We start from the raw sequence: 22257 nt of genomic DNA, 5'->3' as shown, positions 1-22257 counted from the left end.
GGCACTACAGAGTCTGGTGTTCCAGAAGGCGCTGAGGCTCCAAAATGCCTCTGTACGAGAAGCTGACGCTCTCTACGCAGCTGAAGTGACGCAACTATTGCAGGGCGCTGCGTGTCTGCACGAATTGTGTGCGGCACCTTTAATGTTGGCGTTAATTTTGGCTCTGATCGAGAAGTTCATTGGCCTCGCAGCTTGTGGAGCTGTTGTGGGTGCAGTAGTCATGACGCTGGTGGTCTCACAGGTGCTACATCAACTGCAAATCTGCTCACTGGAGCGACTTCGACGAACTCGAAAGGACCGACAGACCTCTGCAAAGGAAATGGTACACGCCATGCCTGCAGTCAAGTTACACGCGTGGGAACCTGCAGCTAGAGCGCGTGTAAGTGCTACGCGTGGACGTGAGCTGGAAGCTTTGTGGCAATTTCAAGTACGAGGTGCCGCCGGGACTGCTTTCGCCTTCGCTTCGCCAGTATTAATGGCCACAGCAGCCTTAGCCGTAGGCTACCACTCGTCCACACATTTTCTAACACCAGCAGCAGCTTTTGCCACTCTAGCACTTATGCGTCTCATGCAGACGCCACTTCGAAGTCTTCCGGAGGCGGTACAAGGAGCTCAATGTGCGTGGCAATCCCTGCACAATCTGTCGCATTTTATGGATCAGGAAGAACTCGACCCGTACGCTGTAGCTGGACGTGATAGTCAAGGGATGGTAGCTAAATACGACCCTCAAGATGTCATCATCGCTGTTGAAGATGCCACGTTGGGTTGGGCTACGAATGGTCCAGTGATTTTTCAGCATCTGGATGCCACTGTGGGTGCTGGCGAGCTGCTAGTGGTTCATGGACGCCCTGGTAGTGGCAAGTCTTCGTTTCTTTCGGCTCTTTTGGGAGAAATGCAAGCGTGTGATGGAAGTAACGGTGCTAGTGGTCGCGTGTATGTAGGTGGCTCTATAGCTTACTGTCCCCAGCAGTCGTGGCTGCAGCAGACGCTCTCTGTGCGTGATAATGTGCTGTTCGGCCTTCCATTTGACCGTCGCAAGTACCAGCGCGTGCTTGACGCCTGTGCTCTCGTTAATCCACTAGCAATGCTGCCAACTGGTGATCACACGTCTGTCAAAGACTGGAAACCAACTCTGGGGCAGCAAGCGCTTGTTAGTCTGGCACGTGCCTGCTATAGTGACGCGGATGTATATCTGCTAGACGACCCACTTGCTCGCGTCCACCCGAGATCTGTAGCGCGCGATATTTTCTCATGTTGTTTAGTGGGACTTTTACGCAACAAGACGCGAGTTGTCGTCACCACGCGTGCAGAGTTCATTTGCTCCGAGTTTGTTGACGATGCCATTCGCTTCGAAGACGGAGGTCGACTTGTGCATACAAGGGATATATATGAAGGCAAGGGACGGAAGGAGCAAGGAGGAGACGAGGACAGCGATGGAGAAAAGGAAAAAGTTGCGACGGATAGCTGGGTCCACTACTCGGCTTCGGGTGTTGATATTGTAAGGACTGATGAGCCGCCGTATTATCTGACAGAGGCGCCAGCAGACATCGAGCTGTTGGCTATGGAAAATTTCGTCAACGCAAGTCGCAACCTGTTGAATGAACGACCTTTGCGCGAGTTTCTTTCGTGTGAAACAGCAGCAGAAGCAGAGTGGAGAGAGGGGGAATGGCTGCACAAGTGTGTCCGTGCCTACACGCAAGCTATCGGCGGGCTTCGAGTCGCTCTGCTGATCTTCATTCTGCTCTTCATGTGGCAAGCTTTGCAGCTGGCGAGTGAGCTGTGGGTCGCGTACTGGGTGCGTTCAAGCAGTTTGAAGAACTTGGTGGCGGATCAGCTCATTTACGCTTCGTTGGCATTGGGAGCTGGTCTTCTGGCGCTTGGATATTCACTCAGTGTCGCTGTGGCGGCTGTTCAAGGAGCGCGTCGAGGTTTCTTGTCGCTAGCGTCTGCTTTCCTGCACGCTCCTTTGGCTTTCTTTGATGCATATGGCGCTGGAAGCGGTCGATCCCTTTCAAAGCGTCTCAGTCTTTCCAGAAGACGTGAACTCGAGCGAGCATATATGGATAAGGACCTCACTGCCTTGGATGCAAGACTTCCTCTCGCGGTTGGTGCTGTGCTGGCTCATGGGGCTTCGACTTTGACAGCACTACTGACTGCTGCGGTGGTGACACGGTACTATGCTGTACTTCTAGTTCCGGTGGTGTACATGTATGTGCAAACTGTGAGAATGTATCTGCGACCGGCTCGTGATCTGCTTCACTTGGAGCGTAGAGCACGTCATGCGGCACGTAGCCATGCAGCTGAGACGCTGGCAGGGGCGCGAGTTGCTCGGGCCTTTGGACTAGCGCATGTGCATCGCGTTCTGGGTCACCACTTCTGGTTGTTGGATGTTGCTGCCCGTGATGCTCATCTTGGTCTGCATATCGATCAGTGGCTTGCGTTACGCGTTCAGTTGTATGGTTTGGGGATCGTGGGAATTGTGGCAGCTTCATCGTTCTTGGCGTTGCGATACACACTGAGTGCTAGTGTTTCGGCTTTAGCGCTGTACGAAGTGCTGGTGGTCGATAGTGGTGCGTTGGAGTCGCTGGTGCGTGTGTGGGCTTGGTTGAGCCCTGTATTGCCCATTGCTGCTCGAACTCAGGCTGCTGTGCGAGGAGCGGTAGTAATCACGGAGAGTGCGGCATACTCTACTGCTGCCGCGAGACGCGCCTCGGCTCCGCTTACGCCTAACGAAGTCAACCCATCGCTCTCGTGGCCTACCAAGGGAGATTTACGCTTTGATACCGTGAGTTTTCGTGATCCTGCTGCTGCTATCCTTGACGAGCTTACCAACATGTTTGAGATCGGCGATGGTGGTGCCCCACCCTTAGCTCTTAAAGGCGTGTCGTTTCGTCTCCAGGCTGGGGAGAAAGTGGCGATTCTCGAGTCGTCTACAGCCTCTTCAGTGTCTTCGGTCGGCCGTGCGTTGCTGCGCATGCATGAATTAACAGCCGGACGAATTGTGGTGGATGGCGTGGATATATCCACTCTAGGACTGCGAACTCTTCGCTCGCGTGTAGCCTGTGTGTCTGCAGCCGCGCCCAACGCTGCGTTATATGACGGTTCAGTCCGTTCGCAGCTTGATGCAAGTGGCGAAGATATTGAAGACGAGCGACTGTGGACTGCGTTGCGTATTGTGGGGCTTGCAGGAAGTGTAGCTTCGCTGGATGGTCCCTTCCCGGGTGCTTCTAGTCTTCAGCAGAACCCAACAAAGAGATTTTTCCTTAGTCTTGCCCGTGCGCTGCTGAGTGAGCCATCAGTAGTGGCGCTAGCGTTCGCATCTGTGCTAGTTCCACCCTTAGGAGACGAGTCGCAATCGCCACAATTTGTTTTGGATGACGCTACGCTAGAGATTTTACAGCGCGTGGTGCATGAAGAGCTACGGGACGCAACTGTGCTGCTGCTACTACCGTCCGCTACAGTGTCACCGCAGCGTGACCAAGCACAGAGAGCGATGCTGTTGAATGCTGTAGACCGTGTGCTTGTCGTGGTTGATGGTGAAATGGCGGAGCTAAGGACACCGGCAGACCTGGCTCAGGCTGAACAAGGCCCTGATCTACTGGCTGAGGTTCCCGGTAGATCGGAGCTGTCCGATCTAGAACATCGTAGTGAGGATGGGGAGTTGGTGATGGACACGACTGTAGTCGAGTTTGATACGGATAGAGCTGTCGAGACAGAGAAACAAAGTTGCAAGTAAATATTGTGAATAGGATTATATCGAAGTACGTCGAAGTACGTGTATTAATACTGCAGTACTTCAAGAAGGGGTGAGACCTTTGAACTCGGTACTTCGAAGTACTATGGGGAATCGCGTGGCTAGGAAGAAAGACCAGCAGAGTGCATCCGCAGCACGCTGTCAAGATATTGTCGTCCTGGCACCTACGCCTATCTCCGGAGCTCCATTGGACCTCCAATTGGGTGATCTATCTGCACGAAAACACGAGGGCGAAGCAGAGAAAAACGAAGCTGAAGTGCCGCTGTCATCTAGTCAAGCACCACCGACAGCACGCGACGGTGATGACAACAAGGAACCTCTGGAGTTTGTCCGGCAGAGCTACGAGGTAGAGGAGGGCCCGTTCACTTTGTATACGCAAGCACTTCTGCTGAAGGATCAGCGAGTGTTTGCCAAAGCCAGGTACGCATAACTTCGCTGGTAAACGGAACATCAAGAGTACCGAGAGCTCAGGCTTTAAACACCGAAAACTTGCTTTGTTTGCTTAGTGATCTTCTGCGATCTCTGCTGCCGACTGCAAGTTTGACTCTGGAAGCGAGATATCACCTTGCACAGTGCCTCATTGCTCAGGATCCAGCGTTGGAGTGGTGCTGTGAAGAAGCCCAACAGTGCCTGGAGGATGTAGTGACTGCGATGAAATCCTCCTCTAATAGTGCAGATGCTCACCACGCCATTATGTATCGTGAAAGTCTGGTAAGTTCCAACGTGACTACAATAATGGACCCTCATTGTGTGCGTTTTGCCTTTAGGAGCTGCTGGCTCACATTACTATAGCTGGGAAGTGCGTCGATCGCACTCTGCAGCTACTTAAAGCGCTGGTGCTGCATTTCAACTTTCAATTCGCTTTTTAAGAGGCTCGAAAGCCAATTTATTTTCTTTATGCACTTCCACTGCAGCTTGAGCTGAATAGCGCAGCAAATTCTCCATCTGACCTACCAGCTCATCGACAGCAGCAGACGCTAGTGAGTTTCCAACCCGCATTCTGTCGCTACACACGTGGAGATGTGCCCGACACCATCTCGTCTGAGCTACTCTGCTTCCTGCCACCAAAATGCGACCAGAAGCAACAGTCATCTCAAGAACAAGGAAGTCAAGACATTCGACTCTCTTGCCCACTCGAAGGTATCGAGCTTTTGCTGCGCGCCGACGCTTTGAGTCTCCGCGAGGGTTTAACTTTGCCCGCTGCCAGTTCAACTTCACAAATGTAGCAACTATTTCTGAAATGTATACACCTTGCCTGGCCAATGTTGGCCTCATTGACGACACTTTTATTTCGGAACCAGAATTACAATCATGGTAATGTTCAGGATTGAATCATGTATGCATCCAGGATTATGTAATTTAAAATTCCAACCCTTCTAATTCCGACTTTTCTTATTTCCGAACGAGGGAGAAATGGATTCTCATTTTGGTTTCGAGGTCGAGGATGGAACGTGTCTCAAGCGGCGGAGGCGACAGCACCGGAAGCGACCGCGCCTGCAGCAGCAGCGGTGGGACGAGCGCAGGAGGATCAACGCGTGTATCGGGTGCGTCTGGTGGTAGGCGAGTGTCTTCGTTCCCGCGTTGTGACGGGGTCACACAGCACCTTGCGCTAGAGGAAGTTATCTTCCGAGAGTATACAAACGCTCAGTGAACGGCAGTTCACAGGTCCCCTCTTTATTTAAAGAGAGGTAAGTGACCTATATAAGGTAGATTGTAAACTGAGTATATTTATAGGTAGGTTATGTAACGGGGTTACATGGTGTGGAACACACAGGGGTACGAAGTACCCGGAGAGTTAGCAAACTCTCAGTACATAAGTTGGAGAGTTAACAAGGTCTCTCAGTACGTTGGCTGAAAGCCACACGTTATGCATTTGATTAGGTTTAACTATGCTAGATAGTTAAAGAGATACATTTACCCCTAGGCGGCTTGGCCGCAATAATAGTAAATAAAAGACTTCTGGTTTTGAAGCATAAAAGTTAAGGTGTTAACTTTGAGCCCTGGTCTTGGGCTGTAAGTGTCCTTTGGATAAGGAACTTAGTATTAGTGACTCTTTGAGTCGAACGTCTTCCTCTGACGCTAAAGCTACGGCAGCCCCGCTGCACTTGGTAGCACTTGTAGTCAATCCCGCTCCTGAGTCGGTTGACTATATCCTCTGCGAGGATGGAACACCCCGTGTTCGCGAATTTGCCCCCGGCGCAGCAGGACGCGCTTAATAAGCTTATGTCCTTGCTTAGCCCGGAGGGCGTGGCTCATCTTGCATCGCAAGGTCCAGAGGCGGTCACTGCCAGGCTGGAATCGTTCTCCCGCTACGAGAACGCGCTCTTGGAGCATGTCCAAGAGAAGATGAGCGCCGCAACGGCGGCGGCGTCGATGACGCGTGAAGAGTCTATGCGACTGAAACCGCTCATGGTGAGCGTAAAAACCTTCGAGGGGAAGGATGGAGAGAATCTCCTTCTCTGGACCCGTGAGGTCGAGATGGCCATGGGATCGGCCCTGCTCCAGTCTGAGCATCAGCGCGTGGCGCTGGCTATCTCCAGGCTTGGAGGTCACGCTCGCGAATGAGCACTAATGTGCGGCACGTCTGTTGACGCTGCATTTCCCACTTGGGATCAGCTGAAGCAACAGCTTTCGCGCGTGTTCGCGCCGCCTAATCAGGCGTACCGTATCCGGTCAAAGTTCCTTGCTACCCGCCAGGGTAAGAAGGAGTTATTAGACTATGTCCAAGAGTTGAGAACTCTTATCGCCGGAATGGCGGCGGACCCTCTTCCAGAACTGGTCAGCGTGACCGTGTTCATGGAGGGACTTCGTGTGAGCGCAGCTCGAACGGAAGTGTTCCGTGTACACCCTAACTCTTTCGAAGAGGCGGTGAATGTGGCATTAAATGCCGAGCACAAGGTCGGCTCGACCTGGTTGGAGCGCTAGTAGCGCAAGCTCTTCGAGCGGTCCAGAGCCGATGGACCTCAGCTATGCTGAAGATGAAGAAGCGGAGCTTCTTGCTGCGGAGCAGCGTGCCGGCATCCGCCGATGCTTTGTGTGCAATAGCACTAAGCACTTGAGGGCATATTGCCCTCTGCGCAAGAAGCGCGTGGCTCCGGCGAGCCAACCCTCCGGGTCATCGCCGGGAAACGGCATTTCCCAGTAGGCGCGGGGCGGCCTACTGGGGAAGAACTGAGCTCTGTTGTACCTCGAGGAGGTAGAGGGCAACGGGGCTCAGCCCCGAAGAGAGTTGAGCTCTCTTACGAGAAGAGTGTGTGCAAGCCGGGCTTGCTGGTCGTTCAAGCGAACATGAAGGGCTTTGCAAAGCCATGGAGAGTCTTGATTGACTCGGGCAACTACGCCCGTCGCTCCACCCTAGAAGGGAGTCAGCTGTATGCTGAGGCACTGGAAGTGCCAACGAGAGATACGATCTCTGTCCGTCTCGCGACGGGGACACTGGTAACTGTGTCGAAGGTCTCTGTCGACCTTGGAGTGAAGTTTGAGAACTTCGATAGCGTGGAACGCTGTTTGGTCTTAGACCTGGATGCGAGGTATGACCTCATCCTTGGCATGGCATGGCTGGAACGTCATGAGCCATGGATCGACTGGAAGTCGAAAACGCTGGGTGCGTCGCACCCTGCTCCTAGTGGAGCTTTGATGAGTCATGAACCCACCTCTGCTAGGAAGTAGAAGCGCTTTTGGCGCGAGCACGAGGCCGAGGCGGCCGTAGTGCTGGACATTGGTATGTCCGAAATTGTTAGCAACGAGGTTGCTGTTTTCCCTGAGGGCGTACGTGGTGCGGCACATTATCCGCTGAGCGGTGCAGGTCAGGTCAATGACCAGCTGCTGGGTCCTGGTGAGGACGAGCGCGGAGTGGCGCGTAATCCACTGAGTGGTATGAATCTGGTCGATGACCTACCGCTGCGTGACCCGAGGGTCGCGGTCGACTGCGAGTCGAGGCATCATGGGCGTGGCCCAGGAGATGCAGGTGAAGTGACACCTAGTTCACTGTGTGAAGGTCAAGAACCTCTTGGCTTTCAGCCGAGTGTCTTGGGAGACACTGTATCCTCTTCGAGGAGTGATGGTGCTGCTGCACCCGGTGGTGGTGACGGAGATGTCGCCACACCGCCCTCATCCGGCCGGGCTCGGTCGCGGAGGGAGAGGAGAAGAAGACGCAGGGCGTCTGTGGCGTCTTCGACGTCGAACGATGTGTCCAACGTGACGAGCGGTGATGCTCCACGTGATTGCTGTGAACAGCTGTATACACTCGTGAACGGAGTGACGGGGGAGGTAGAAGGCGATATCAGCCTTGATACTCTGCCCGCTGCAGATGCACTGCTAGAGCTGGACGAGATGTCCATTGCCGAGTTTGGCGAAGCCTTAAAGGCAGGCGAGCTAGCCGAGGTGGTCTTGCTGGGACCTGAGGAGGAGTTGAACTCCTTATCCGTCGTGGACGACGCGGTCCTAGAGGACACCAAGAAGGCGATGAGCGCAAGAAGTGGATCGGCGATCCTCAAAGATCCTTCGGATCCCTTCTACCCGGTGGTGAAGGAGTATGGAGACGCTGTCTCAAAAGACCCACCGACGGGCCTGCCTCCGGATCGAGGCGTGTGTCATGAGATTGACCTGGTTCCTGGAACCAAATACTGCGTAACAAGGCAATGGCCTTTGCCGAGAGAGCAGTGTGACGTCATTGACGCATTCTTCCGTGCGAAGCACGAGGCAGGGATGGTGCGTGAGAGTAAGTCTCCGCACTCGACACCCACGTTCTGTGTCAGAAAGCCGAACGGCAAGTGGCGCATTGTTCATGCTTTTAACAAGCTAAATGCGGCCACTATCCCGGCGCAAACGCCGATTCCTCGCAAAGGATGTCCTGCAGAACAACATGGTAGGCTGTACGCTGTACAGCGCGCTCGACTTGGTCGATGGCTACTACCAATTGCTCATGAGAGCGAGCGACATTCCGCTGACAGCGGTGAGTACTCCGAGCGGTATGCTCTGGGAGTGGCTGGTGATGCCCCAGGGGCTGTCGAACGCACCAGCAACGTTCAATCGTCTTGTGACGCAGATGTTTAGGCCCCACCGGGCGTACGCACAAACGTACTTTGACGATATATTCGTCCATAGTCGTGCTGAGCACGGAAAGTCAGACGTGGAAAACCACATTGACCACTTGCGAGCGGTGCTCGAGTGCATGCGCACTAATAAGTTGTATGCCAACTTGGACAAGTGCGTCTTTGGCGCGGAGGAGATACCTTTCCTCGGGTGCTTCATTGGGAAGCGTGGCTTACGGGCAGATCCTGCCAAAGTCAAGGCCATCGTGGACTGGCCGGTTCCCAAGAACCAAAAAGACTTACGCAAGTGGCTAGGCTTAGCCAATTACTTGCACAAGTACAGTGCGAACTACGCGGAGATGGCTCGGCCATTATCAGATCTCCTTAAGAAGGACGCACCATGGTGCTGGAACGTCGAGCACGACGGAGCCTTTGAGGCTGTGAAGGAGAGCCTTCTTCAGGCTCCGATCCTTGCGCTACCGGACCCGGATAGTCCGTTTAGCGTCGTCTGTGACGCCTCCGATTTTGCAATCGGTTGTGTTTTACTACAAGCAGACGCCGAAGGGCGTGGACGCGTGATCGCGTTTGAGTCTCGCCAGCTCAAAGCTGCAGAGAAGAACTATCCAGTTCATGGCAAAGAGCTACTTGCAATGAAGTATGCTCGAGTCAAATTCAGGGTACACCTGCTAGGCTCTAAGCCTTTTGTGATCTTTACTGATCATGCGTCGTTACGCACTGCGACACAGTCGCCTCATCTCTCTCACAGAATGGCAAGATGGCTTTCCTTCGTTGCCGAGTATAACTTCGAGGTGAAGTACAAGCCGGGGCGGCTTAATGTAGTGGCCGATGCGCTCTCGCGCAGGCCGGACTACGAGTTAGCTCATGTCACGACAGTGACGTCGTCAGTGCCTGGCTTGATACGCGGAGCGTATGCACAAGACGACATGTGCGTAGCGCTGCTACGGGCTCTTGGGAGCGAAGAGTTTAAAGACTCTGACAAGGAATTGTCTGGGCGCTTACGCGCGAGGCTGCATCGATACTCGCTCGATGGCGGCCTGCTGTACTACAGCACCGACTCTGAGGATAACCCTCGTGTAGTCGTTCCTCATGATGAGGATCTAAAGTATCGAATCCTCTATGAGGTTCATGATACGCCCGTGGGCGGGCACTTAGGTCGGAAGAAGACCTATGGCTCGGTGAGCTCGATGTACTAGTGGCCCAAGATGTATAAGTGGGCTGGCACCTATGTACGCACGTGTGAGACGTGTCAACGGACGAAGTCCGCGCCGAGCACGGCAGCGCCATTGGCGAGTTTGCCTGTCCCCAAGGGATGTTGGCAGTCCATGAGTATGGACTTTGTGTTTGGCCTTCCCAAGGACAAGGCAGGAAACACGGGTATTGTGGTCGTTGTAGACCGATTGAGCAAGATGGCTCATCTAGCGGCGGTGCCGGACACCATAGATGGTGAAGGTACAGCTTTGCTGTTTTTAGACCAAGTCTTTCGCCAACATGGCTTGCCTGAGGCAATTGTCTCGGATCGAGACCCGCGCTTCACCGCGAAGTTCTGGACGTCCCTCTTCAGAGTGCTTGGCACTCGTTTGGACATGTCCACAGCGGACCATCCGCAGACCGATGGTCAAACCGAACGCGTGAATCGCGTTGTGGAGGATACCCTCCGAAGCGTATGCGCTGAGGCGCCAAAACGCTGGAGCCAGATGCTCCCACTCGTTGAGTTCGCATTAAATAATGCAGTGCACGCCTCGACAGGCTACACTCCGTTCTATGTGAGCGGCTTGGTTAGCCCTCGCGTCCCACTGACGCCGCCACGCAGTGGCTCATGGCTTGATGGGGGAAGGATAGCCGAGCGGCTAGCTGATGTCAGCCCTGTTGCGGTTCGCAAGCAAGTGAATGACTTTGTCTCTTTGAGACTAAGCGTAATGCGTCAAGTACGCGACGCTATGGCTGAAAGCCAAGACATGCAAAAAGAACATGCAGATGCCAAAGGCAGACGCAATGGAGAAAGGTTTGAGGTCGGAGACCAAGTTTTATTAAATGCAAAAAAACTACCTACTCATGCAATGTCTGCAGTCTTTAAGACAAAATTGAGACCACGGTTCATAGGACCGTTCAAGGTCGTGACCAAGAAGGGCCTAGCGTATACGCTTTACCTTCTGAAGAAGATGCGCACGCATCCAGTCTTCTACGTTGGCTTACTCAAGCCGTATCAGGACCCTGCTCAGGTGAGCGCGGAGGCGTTGGCGCCAGCGGTGGCTGGGCCACGACAGGCTGCGCAACAGCGGAAGGCCGAACCACGGCAGGCTGAGCGACAGCAGGTGGCGGGGTCACAAGACGCAACAGCAAGTCGATCTGACCTTGCAGCTGAGCGACTTGACGCTCAAGGTCCGCGACTCGGTTCTGAACCGACTGTGGTTGCTCAAACCAGTCCACGCGGTGGTTCGTCTCATCGAGACCATCTGCAAGGCGACTCAGAGAGTCAGTCGTCTCATGGAGATACTGGTTCAGAGAACCCACACGTTGCTCCAGCGCGAACACGTTGCTGCGACTCGCGACGCGAGAGTCCAGCTGAGGCTCGGCCTCCTCCTGCTCTGCTCGACGAGCACGGCGAGCTCCACTTCCATGTGGAACTCCTGGTGGCGAGGCGCAGGCGCCAGGGTCGTACTCAGTACCTTGTTAAATGGAGGGGTTATCCTCACTCACAAAACGCTTGGGAGTTTGAGGTTGTCCTCCGGCAGGACTGCCCTGACGTCGTCGACGCTTTTAATCGGGCACACTCACTGCCCCGCCGCTACGGCGTACGACCGCGTCGTCAGGCGCCGAGCGCTTCCCGCCGCTAGAACGCGGGGATGACAGGTCGGTGGCTGAGCTCAAGCTCCGACCAGTGGCTGGAGCAGCCCGCTCATAGGAATGAGCGGTGCTCGCAGCATGAGCAAGAGGCGGTGACGCCTCGAGGTGATGGGGACGGGGTCTTAGTGTTCGTCGACGTGATTTCGACTTAGCGAAGTCTAAGCGCAAACGTCTCTCAAGACGAATATCAGCTTCAGAGAAACTTGCTCGAAGAGCATTGTAGGAGGGGAGCCGTCGAGCTCCCTCCACCCAGCTTCGGAATTGTGCTTCATAAGCACGCTGGGATTCCCCAGGGTTGAGAACAACCGGAATGGTTCGCATAGAGGGAACCGGTTGGTGGTTGAGCTGCATCTGCAGGCGCGCCTGATACTCCTGAGGAGTTGTGACTTGTGGAGTCAGATATCGCTCTCGGAGCCGGTGCCGTTGCACTTGCTCATCAGCAGTCGAGGCCGCAGGCCCACACGTGTACGTGTTCAGCGGCTGCTGTGCCGCGAGGCGGGCCGCTTCGGCAGGGTTCCGCGGCTGGAAGCCGTAGTCACGGCGTGACGTTAGAACAAGTGGTCGGACCACAGGTTGGAACGACTGCGAGCGCTGCTCATTGGACAACTGACGGCCTTGGGCCTCGTCCAGGTCATTCGTAATGACGTTGTGATCGTATCGATCTTCCTCGTCATACCGCGACGATAGCGGTGGCGCATCGCGCAGCGAGCGAATCGGATTCGAACGTTCAGAGAACGGATGCGGTGTCCGCAGGTCTCTTCTTGTTTGAGATCGCGCCGTTGAGCGGCTAGACCTCACAGAGGAAGCTGGGGAAGACGCGGCACCAGTGTGCGACCTCGGAGAGGTTGGGTTGGATGGATCATCACTACCCATGGGCTCGTCGTAATCGACTTCGCCCTCTTCGAGTTCCGAGAACAGAACATCGTTCCCTCTGGGCGGCGCCCGCGGCTCTGACGAGCTTTGAGCTTTGCTCTCTTCTTGTTGACGGCTCATGGAGCGTTGACCGTGTCGACGGCGATACTCTTGGTGGTACTCCGCCACCGAAAGAGACGAAGATGCTCTTGGAGCAGTTGCGGAGCGCAGTTGGGGGTCTGGGACCGATGAGGCAGGGGCGGCGCGACGCGCTGGAGACGTTGGGCCGTGGGCCGGAGTGGGAGTGCCAGGCATCAAGGATGCGAACGCGTTTGTGAGCTCGTGGAGCTGCAGAACGCACAGGTGAGGTCTAGTGACCTCCGTCGTCTTGACAAGACGTGACCTCGCTGAGGAAAGTTCGAGAACGGAATGTTCTCATCTTAGTGAGGGAGAGTGTAACGGGGTTACATGGTGTGGAACACACAGGGGTACGAAGTACTCGAAGAGTTAACAAACTCTCAGTACATGAGTTGGAGAGTTAACCAGGTCTCTCAGTACGTTGGCTGAAAGCCACACGTTATGAATTTGATTAGGTTTAACTATGCTAGATAGTTAAAGAGATACATTTACCCCTAGGCGGCTTGGCCGCAATAATAGTAAATAAAACACTTCTGGTTTTGAAGCATAAAGTTAAGGTATTAACTTTGAGCCCTGGTATTGGGCTGTAAGTGTCCTTTGGATAAGGAACTTAATATTAGTGACTCGTTGAGTCGAACGTCTTCCTCTGACGCTAAAGCCACGGCAGCCCCGCTGCATGCTTTGAGCTCACTGGGCGTCAGTGACTCAATAAGCAGTTTACACTTCTCTTTTTGACCGTGCTGACCTTCAAAACAGGCCACTAGACCGTGTTCTTCGATCAGTTCGTTGCAAAGCATGAAGTACTGCAGCACGCGCTCGTTCACGTCTGTTTCAGACATTTTATACGCAGCTTCTTACCCAAAAGCATATCTATGTCGGGAAGTGTGTCGTTTATAACACGTTCAACAATCGCCTGAATTTCTGACATAATCTGGTCATCGATCACAGCGTTGGGCGCAATTCCGCCCGAGCGGTAGGTACAGAGAGCCTTTAACAGTCTTTCGTCGACGGTACTCTTAAATCTTTCCTTGAGCCGCTCGTAGAGTTCATCATCACCCTTGCTGCGAGCTTTCACGCTCTCTTCATACTCAGCTCGAGCTTTCTTCCACTTGATTAATGCAGAATGGGACATGGACGACAGTCGGGGCGCGACCACCGGAATGAGCAACGGCACACTCACGGTGTTGATGTCACTGGCCAATGGAGCATCATCTTCAACTGTCTTGCCGCGACGGTCCGGTTTCTTCATCGTGTGAACGTGGGTTCACTAAAGTCGACTTTGTAGTACGTCCACGAGACGAAAACAGTAGACACAGTTAGGGAAGCTGGCACTTCCGAACGCTTAGCCGATTGTATTGCTTACTGAGTAGAAAGCAAAAGGTAAAGTGACTAGACTACTCTGTTTCCAAATCCTGTTATCGCTACAGCGAGCAGGATAGCCTCCTGGCCCTGCCAGAGGCTCGAGCCTAGTAGTTGCAACTGCAACTGCAAGGACTGCCAGCTGGTAGTAAATGCAACTTGCATTCACTCCAAAGTGCAATGAGGGCAAGGCTTTCAACCTGAGCCCCACGCTACAGGGGGACACGCTGGCGTTGTCTAGCTTGAACTGCCACGAGTCGATCACAGATCAAACGTTCAAGCTCGATTATAGTGCCTGTGGTGATACCTGCGTGTTGTACTGGTATTGGTTGGGCGTTCGTTATCTTAAGAAGAAGTACTCGTGGCAAGTGTACAAGGAGTGTATCTCCTGTACTCTGGCCCTGGTGGTGGATCCAAAGAGCCTGGTGGTGGATCCAAAGAGCCTGGTGGTGGATCCAAAGAGCCTGGTGGTGGATCAGCTGCAGCCCCGGAAGCGGATTCTATTTCGTTGGGCTCTTCCAAGGAAACTTCAACAATGCCCAACAATGTTCCTGCTCCTAAGACTCGAAAGACAGAGACACCTTCGACGGATGAGTGGTCGACACTTACTCCTACAAAGTTGAAATGCAACGCAGCTAAGAGACGTGTTTGCGGTCGAGAAAAAAGAGATTGGTCGTCTGTGTTATGAAATTGCAAAAGCATAAGAAAATGTGTCCATGTTGAGTTTTTATCGGAAAAAAATCGGGGATTCGGGGTTCACTTTTTAGTATATTTACAAAAAAACGAAACACCTTTCTAAACCCACCTGTAGGTTTTATAATTAACAGCAAAATAAAAGCATTTAAATGAAACAGCGGGTCCAATTATTGGTTCTGAACTAATAGCTCAAATAAAATCATTTCTCAGCAATTCGACAACCAAATCTACACATTGAAGGCACCCAAAAGGCTGAAAGGCTCTCCTATCGATATAAAAATTCCGCCGTGCAACAAGGTATCGTCAGCGTAGTTCCTGAGCATTCCGAAGAGCAAACTCTCATTCCCATACCTATCGGATGAGCGTCACACCTGCATAATTGTAGAACTTAGCTGTAGCTTTGCAGTCCTGAGCGGCAACTGGTCGGGCATCACTCCTCCGACCGCAATTTTCTGTGCGATCGATGCGAAGTGGCATGAGTAACGTGGAGATTGATCCGCTTCTGCTGAGCCTGTAGCGGTCTACGACGGACCCCCGGGATGTGCCTTCGGTCTGAAGCAAAAATCCTTTTCGGTTAAAGTAGATTGAAAAATATCGTGTCGATCGAGAACAGGTGCGACTAGCAAAGAGACGGACGAAGATCACCAGCGGAAAATAACTTAGTTTTCAGTCTTGAGCAACAGGCCCCGGCACAGCGTCTCCATAACACCAAGGCACCAAGGCATCTGACATGTGAATACCTGCCCACACAAATATTTTTGCAACTTGCGATGTGGAGCTACAGTCACACACTGCGGACATTAGACTGTAGAGATACTGGACTGTTCGACTAACATGTTATCGGTAGTTGGTTGTGCCTCTTCCTGATGTTGTCAAAGGTACAAAGCTGCGGTCATTCTAATTAGCACCTGCACATCTCATCACGTAAATGAAACTCACCCAAATTCTATACACCTACACAAAAGAGAAGCACCTTTGCACTCAACGTACAGGAATCTACGCCGTAGAGGGTTTTTCAGCCGCCACATCAACTCATCCACTCTGTACCACGCACCTGGTAGCTAGCAGATGGAATGTCATGTTTGCCATCCAGGTCGTGCACTTGTCAAAAAATAATACTGGAATTTGTAAGGACACAGTTGAAGTTGAACCCTACCAGCAGATAAATCAAAAGTCTTATCGAGGTCACAAGCTGAAGCCAGACCAACTGCCTTGTTCAGATTTACTCTTAGTAGAGGCTGAACAAGCTGTTCAGCTTGATATTAATGATGACCAACTGCCTCGGTCGACATTGCTCTCTCCCTGCGCTCGCTCCTTCTCGCTGTACGTCATGGTAAGCTCTGCACGTCTCGACAAGCCTCATTTCCCGATTTCCAGTCAATCGGACTAGCACCTTATCCGTCCTCGCAGATCAAGGTCCAGAGTAACCATGAAGCTCGCGTGGGTGTTGAGCGCAGCTCTTCTAGCGTTCGTTTCGATCCTGTCGCCGGTTCACGCACAGTGCGGTGCGCGTGTCCGTAAGGACTGGGACGCCATGACGACCGCCGAGAAAGACACGTACAAGGGAGCCCTCGCTGCTGCGATGGACTCGGGTGCTTACATCAAGTTCATCGAGATGCACACAGAGATGCAGTCGGAGATGGAAGCTCATCGACAGTGTATGTTCATCTACTGGCACCGTCTGCTACTGGTTGTCTTTGAGAACATGCTTCGTGGACAAGGACCCCAGTACGCTTGTGTGACTGTGCCGTACTACAACTGGGTGGGTGCCAACAACCGCATGCTTGCTGGTTCATGCTCTTCTCTTGGAGACTGCTCCACAATCACGAGAGAACTCGGAGGCTACACGACCGGCTCACAGCGCACGATCAACATCAACGGAATTAACAACTCGGGGCGCTGTGTGGCGCAGTCGCCGCTTGATCACTTCTGCCAATCCGGAACAGTGTCCGGATCGGCTTGTGCGCGCTGTGTACCTCGAGGTAACTGGGGGTCTGCAAGTGTTCCATCCAGTACCAGCTTTGCTTCGGTTCGTCAGCAAGTTTTCAACGCTCAAAACATCGGTCAGATGTCCCCGAACGTCGAACAAGGTTGCCACAACAACATCCACGCCAACCTTGGAGGTGCCATGGGCACGTTCGCTTCTCCGTCTGAACCCATCTTCTGGTCGCACCACGCTATGGTCGATGCGCTCCACACTATCTTCCACAAGTGCCGTGTCGGTACCCAGCGACTGACGTTCGCGCAGAAAGCTGCGCACCCTGTTGCCTGGACTTCATGTGCCAAGCGAGGTGGCGGTTCGTTCAATCCGACGGATGTTATCGTTATGCGCACGGGCGTCAATGGCAACAACCCGATTCAAGGAAGCCAAGACCCGCTCATCGGTCGATACTTCACAGGCGTTCCCAACCAGTTCGCTGGACTGATGGACGTACGTGATTTGGGTGATAGCAGCTACTCGTACGAACTTAGCGGTCAACTCGCCGACATGTACAACAACTGTGATGGCACGCCTACTCCGGCGCCAACGACCGCGCCGGCACCTGTCACCCCTACTGCGGCTCCCACCCCGGTTACCACCGCGCCTGTGCCGGTCAACAACGCACCAGTCACTCCTACAGCGGCACCTCAACAACCTGGCCGCTGGGGCTTGTTCGACTGGCTTCGCAACCGCTGGGGCTTTGGGCGCTTTGGTCGCAGACTTGAAGCCGAGCACGGATACGGTTGCGGACGCAAACTTAAAGCGGAGCACGGTTGGGGATGGTGGCCGTGGAGGAACAACCAGGGCAACAACATCCGGGGCAACGACTGCGATGACGAGCCCAGCGTTAACAACAACTACGCCCCGACGGTACCTGCTTCGACTGCCCCGACAAATAACTACGCTCCTGCCGTGACAACCCCGTCGAATAACTACACTCCTGCCACAATAGCTCCGACTGTTGCACCTACCACAGCCCCCACAACGTCTCCACAGTATGATGGCAACAACAACAATGTGGATGTGGTTACGGTGAACAAAGAGACTGCAGAAGAGAAGAAAGTCTCAACTTGGTACAAGAAAACGATGGCCAACATGGGGGGCCAATGTGCCGAAGCCATGGCCGATCTCGAGCGTCAAGTGTGCATGTTTGAGAACCAGTGTCTAGGAGGCACGAAAGATTACTCGGCGGCGTTCAAGGCAACGTGGGGGGCGAAAGAACCGCGTTGTCTTACGATCGTCAACTCCATCAAGAGCGGTCAACAGAAGATCACGTACGGGAACTGGCGTAAGGACATGGAATCCTACTTCGGCTGCCCCAAGCCGACAAACGCTACTCAGTCTACGAAACAGAACGCCTACAGTGACACGACTCAATCTGTCGTTCAGGATGCCACTCAGACTGTCACGCAGACTGCCACGGATGCGCTCTCAAGCGTGGTGCAGTCCGTTTAGCTCTTACGCGAGACCAAGTAGTAGCTTCGTTCGAACTCGTAGATCAATGTGATGAGTAATGTGTGTGGTTCTACGAGTATATTGTCTTTTCAAGTCATTCATTCGCGAATCAGCTACAACGATAGGCTGTAGACTTTGGTGTTTATTATCTGCAGCTGACACATCGAAATGTGGTCATATGACACTTTCGTCATTTCTGATCTCAACTCAACTTTTTGGCTGGGAGCTGTAGCGCTCAACACCATACTGTGCCGTGTCCAGTTGGCTGTACTCGTTAATATCTTAGCTGTGCATTTTAGTTCTTACTTGCTTCCTGGCAACCATAACCATGAACTGTCTTCGGGTTATTATCTTGGCGTTGCCTTTGATACTGGCCCTAATAGCTGACGCACAAGCACTTTGTGGTCCACGAGTACGCCGGAACTGGGATGCAATGACGGCTGTGGAGAAGTCCACATACAAAGGAGCGCTGGCTGCAGCAATGGACTCTGGCGCGTACATCAAGTTTGTGGAGATCCACACCGAGATGAAGTCCGAGATGGAGGCGCATAAGCAATGCATGTTCATCTACTGGCATCGGCTCTTCCTCGTCGTATTCGAGAACATGTTGCGTGGTCAAGGCCCCGAGTATGCGTGCGTGACGATTCCGTACTTTAATTGGATAGAGACCAGTAACAAAGCTCTATCTGGAGAATGTAAGACTCTTGGAGACTGCTCTCCTATCATGAAAGAGCTGGGCGGATTGACAGGCAACACGCAGCAGACTGTGGTTATCAACGGCAAGAATATCACTGGAACGTGCGTCTCTAATGCTCCACTGGATCATTTCTGTCAGTCTTCGTCAAAGACTGGTGTTGCATGTGCCGAGAGGCAGTTGGGGGTCTGCTAAAGTCCCAGCGAGTATTAGCTATGCGTCGGTCATCGGGCAGCTCTTCAATGGGACGAACATAGAGAAGGTTTCTCGCACGGTTGAGCGCGGATGCCACGCCGATATCCACGCAGCATTAGGCAGTACAATGGCGAAGTTCCAGTGCCCCGCAGATCCGATCTTCTGGTCGCATCACGCCATGTTGGACGCGCTGCTCACGATCTTCCACAAGTGTCGCGTTGGTACACGACGCATGACGTTCGAAGAGAAGGCAGCGGACCCTGTAGCGTGGGCCTCGTGTAAGCGACGAGTCAGAAAGAATCCTACCGGTCCGCCATTCAAGCCGACCGATGCTGTCGCAATGAGAACCGGTGAGAATGGCTCGAACCCGATCGAAGCGAGTGAAGACCCCGTTATCGGTCGGTACTTAAAGGGTGTGCCTAACCGATTCGCCGACTTGATGGACGGTAGCGATCTAGGCACAAACAGCTACACGGACGAGATCAACGGTCTACTTGCTGTCATGTACAACACTTGTGGCGGTACCGAACCAGTTGCAGATACTCGCGCACCAGTGTCTAGTCTGGAGGGAGAAACAAGCAACGGTCGCAACTTTTTCGATTGGTTTATCAGTCGAGTTTTACCGAAGGAGTCAAGAGCGAGGCGTCGACTGTCGAGTTGTCGTACTAGCACCGCGACGAAGGAGATTATTCCACCAGTTTCAAGCAGGTCGAAGCATAGTGTTCCCGTGGTGATTGCGTTCAACTTGACCCGGTCGGAGAAGCGTATGATGAACTGGTACAATGAGACGATGTCATTAAACGGAGGGCAGTCGATTGCAGACATGAAGCGTCAAATCTGCATGTTCCACGACCAATGTCTCGGTGGTATCGTCGACTATACAGACGACTTCAAGGCTCTGTGGGGAGTGAAGGAACCTCGCTGCAAGACCATCGTGAACGCTATAAGCAATGGCGAGCAGAAGATTGTCGATTCGGCATGGAAAAGCAAGATGGAAGCTCATTTTGGGTGTCCACATCCAGTCAACAAGACCGTCACCAGGGAGTTCGAGTAAGTCTCGAATCACAAATATTTGTATAGTGCAGTGAAAGCCTAGATGTCAGTACTAATTGGATCACTTTTTGTTGACACACCTCCAATCTTTCGTCATCGTTTTTACCGCTACAGAACTTTTATTTTGTCACTCTACTGATTTTTCATCATAAAATTGGGATCTCGTCGATATTTGGCCTCGAATCTCTCCATCCACTTGTCCAGTAAGTTCGTGGGGATCGTCATGTAGCTTTGGCTGTTGCTACTGGAGAAGGAGCTGAGGTAGTTAAATAAATCCTGCGCGATCTTGAGTGCAAATGCCTTGCGCTCCTCCAATCCGCTGGCCTCAATGCCCAAATTCTTGACATTATCCAGACTCTCGATTGACACGCCAAGCTGCAGCACGGGCTGACCCACCACGTCCGGATGTGTGGGCCACGATGTCCGGAAAATGGCGCTCGGCTTCTCAGCGAACACTGTTCCCAGTAGTTGCCAGTTCTGTAGCGCTGGTAAAGCGAAGTATAGTACGGCTAGCATCAACTCAGACTCAGATGTTAGTGTATCACTAGGTTTACCACATGGGTACATCTTCTCACCTCCGAAACCTGGCGGTACAGGCGATCCAGGCAGCAAGAAGAACGTGAGGTCGGTCACTTGCGTCGGCTCCAGGATGTCCACGACGTAGTGCGCGGGCCCGATTTCCCTGTAAATTATGTAAACCGAAATGTAAGCAAGATGACACGGATGATAGAGGCAGTGAGTGACACTGCAGGTGGCCAGCAGCTATAGACATACGCACCGGAAGTCGGTGATGACAGGGCGACCGGCGATCACGAGACCGAACTGCGCGATACCAGGCGGCGCGACGTTCATCTAAAGCTGTATTAGAGTCAAATTGCGAAGGTTCTGGAATATGATACTGTAGCGCTTTATTACAGTGCCCGCCAAATCATTCGATTTGGCGGGACAATTCTGACAATATCTCGGCTTCTAGCCTGAGTTGAGAGCTGCTACTTTGATATGTTCTCTCTATTAGGCTTACAGAGGTGCCACTTGTGTTAACAACTTAGCAGGGCTGGTATACAAATTTAAGGTTTGGACATCAGCGTCAAATTATTAAGACCACATCCTTTTTATGACGAAAAAACACTTTTATGAACAGACCTTACAAATTTCTATATTAAAAATTAGTACCTAGTCAGACCACCTTTCTTCTTGATCACCGCTAGACAGCGGCGAGGCATGGACTCTATCAGCTTCAGCAAGTAGTCTAGCTGAATGGAGTCCCATGCAGCCATGATTGCTGCCTCCAGATCAGCAACGTTTTGGTACTGGCGGCCATGTGCATACACCTTGGCCGCCATCGCCGACCAGACGTTCTCGATGGGGTTGCAGTCAGACGAGCGAGCTGGCCAAGCCTATAATACAAAATTGCAGCAAAACTTTAATATGAGAGGCTTACCTGGCTTCAGTATGTAATCTTCCGCCCATTGCATGCGGGCAGCCTTGTGCGCTGCCGTGAGGGGAAGCGTGCGGTCCATCTTGGTGTAAACCAGATGGTCCACACGCTGCAGAACCCGCTGGATCGTCCTCACGGACGCCTTGATGCCGAACTTCGTCTTGAGCTCCGCAGCAAAGAACTCACCTGTCGCCGCGGCACGCACAAGCTGCCGCAGCTCTCGTTCCGTCAGTGCCGGTTGCCGCCCAGCCCTTCGCTCTCCACCCCTGTCTTCCTTCCGTCCCCGCTCCGCCTTGACTGCGTTCCGGACGGACGTACGGGACCGACCTGTCTTCCTAGCGATCTCGTGCAGAGAGACGCCTCCGTCGTGGAGACCGACGATAAACCAGTACTCTTGTTGGGAGAGGGTCTTGCCGTGGCCCATTAGAAAATGAAAGGCTCACAGCCTCCGTAGCGTCTAGCTACCCGCTCATTTCGCCAACCATCTACTTATTTTGACCATCACTCTTTTAATATAGAGTTTTGTAAGGTCTGTTCATAAAAGTGTTTTTTCGTCATAAAAAGAATGTGGTCTTAATAATTTGACGCTGATGTCCAAACCTTGAATTTGTATACCAGCCCTGTCAGATACATAGAAATCTAAGTTGTTAACACAAGTGGCACCTCTGTAAGCCTAATAGAGAGAACATATCAAAGTAGCAGCTCTCAACTCAGGCTAGAAGCCGAGATATTGTCAGAATTGTC

At 52.9% G+C, this 22257-nt stretch overlaps 5 protein-coding genes across 5 annotated transcripts; 3 read left to right on the top strand and 2 right to left on the bottom strand.

The window, feature by feature from the left end:
* Positions 1 to 319: 319 nt before the first annotated feature.
* Positions 320 to 4980, top strand: PITG_08179 (ATP-binding Cassette (ABC) Superfamily; the record flags this gene model as incomplete). The annotated part of the gene is made up of 6 exons (XM_002904295.1): positions 320 to 2587; positions 2642 to 2953; positions 3401 to 3660; positions 3860 to 4174; positions 4426 to 4465; positions 4723 to 4980. 6 exons carry the CDS (start codon positions 320 to 322, stop codon positions 4978 to 4980), a joined length of 3453 nt encoding a protein of 1150 aa, XP_002904341.1.
* An 11092-nt stretch (positions 4981 to 16072) lies between these two features.
* Positions 16073 to 18229, top strand: PITG_08178 (uncharacterized protein; the record flags this gene model as incomplete). The annotated part of the gene is made up of 1 exon (XM_002904294.1): positions 16073 to 18229. One exon carries the CDS (start codon positions 16127 to 16129, stop codon positions 18131 to 18133), a length of 2007 nt encoding a protein of 668 aa, XP_002904340.1.
* A 337-nt stretch (positions 18230 to 18566) lies between these two features.
* On the top strand, positions 18567 to 20076 carry PITG_08177 (uncharacterized protein; the record flags this gene model as incomplete). The annotated part of the gene is made up of 3 exons (XM_002904293.1): positions 18567 to 18963; positions 19004 to 19554; positions 19738 to 20076. The coding sequence occupies 3 exons, from the start codon at positions 18567 to 18569 to the stop codon at positions 20074 to 20076; spliced, it is 1287 nt and encodes a 428-aa protein (XP_002904339.1).
* Positions 20077 to 20207: 131 nt separating this feature from the next.
* On the bottom strand, positions 20208 to 20954 carry PITG_08176 (uncharacterized protein; the record flags this gene model as incomplete). Its single annotated transcript, XM_002904292.1, has 3 exons — positions 20208 to 20584; positions 20651 to 20757; positions 20854 to 20954. The coding sequence occupies 3 exons, from the start codon at positions 20925 to 20927 to the stop codon at positions 20208 to 20210; spliced, it is 558 nt and encodes a 185-aa protein (XP_002904338.1).
* Positions 20955 to 21522: 568 nt separating this feature from the next.
* Positions 21523 to 21937, bottom strand: PITG_08175 (uncharacterized protein; the record flags this gene model as incomplete). Its single annotated transcript, XM_002904291.1, has 2 exons — positions 21523 to 21534; positions 21620 to 21937. 2 exons carry the CDS (start codon positions 21935 to 21937, stop codon positions 21523 to 21525), a joined length of 330 nt encoding a protein of 109 aa, XP_002904337.1.
* Positions 21938 to 22257: the final 320 nt, after the last annotated feature.

Source organism: Phytophthora infestans, genomic scaffold (assembly GCF_000142945.1).
Source record: "Phytophthora infestans T30-4 supercont1.12 genomic scaffold, whole genome shotgun sequence".
In the NCBI taxonomy this organism is placed as follows: domain Eukaryota; phylum Oomycota; class Peronosporomycetes; order Peronosporales; family Peronosporaceae; genus Phytophthora; species Phytophthora infestans.
The sequence above is the reverse complement of the archived record's forward strand: the minus strand, read 5'-3'. Positions and strand labels throughout refer to the sequence as shown.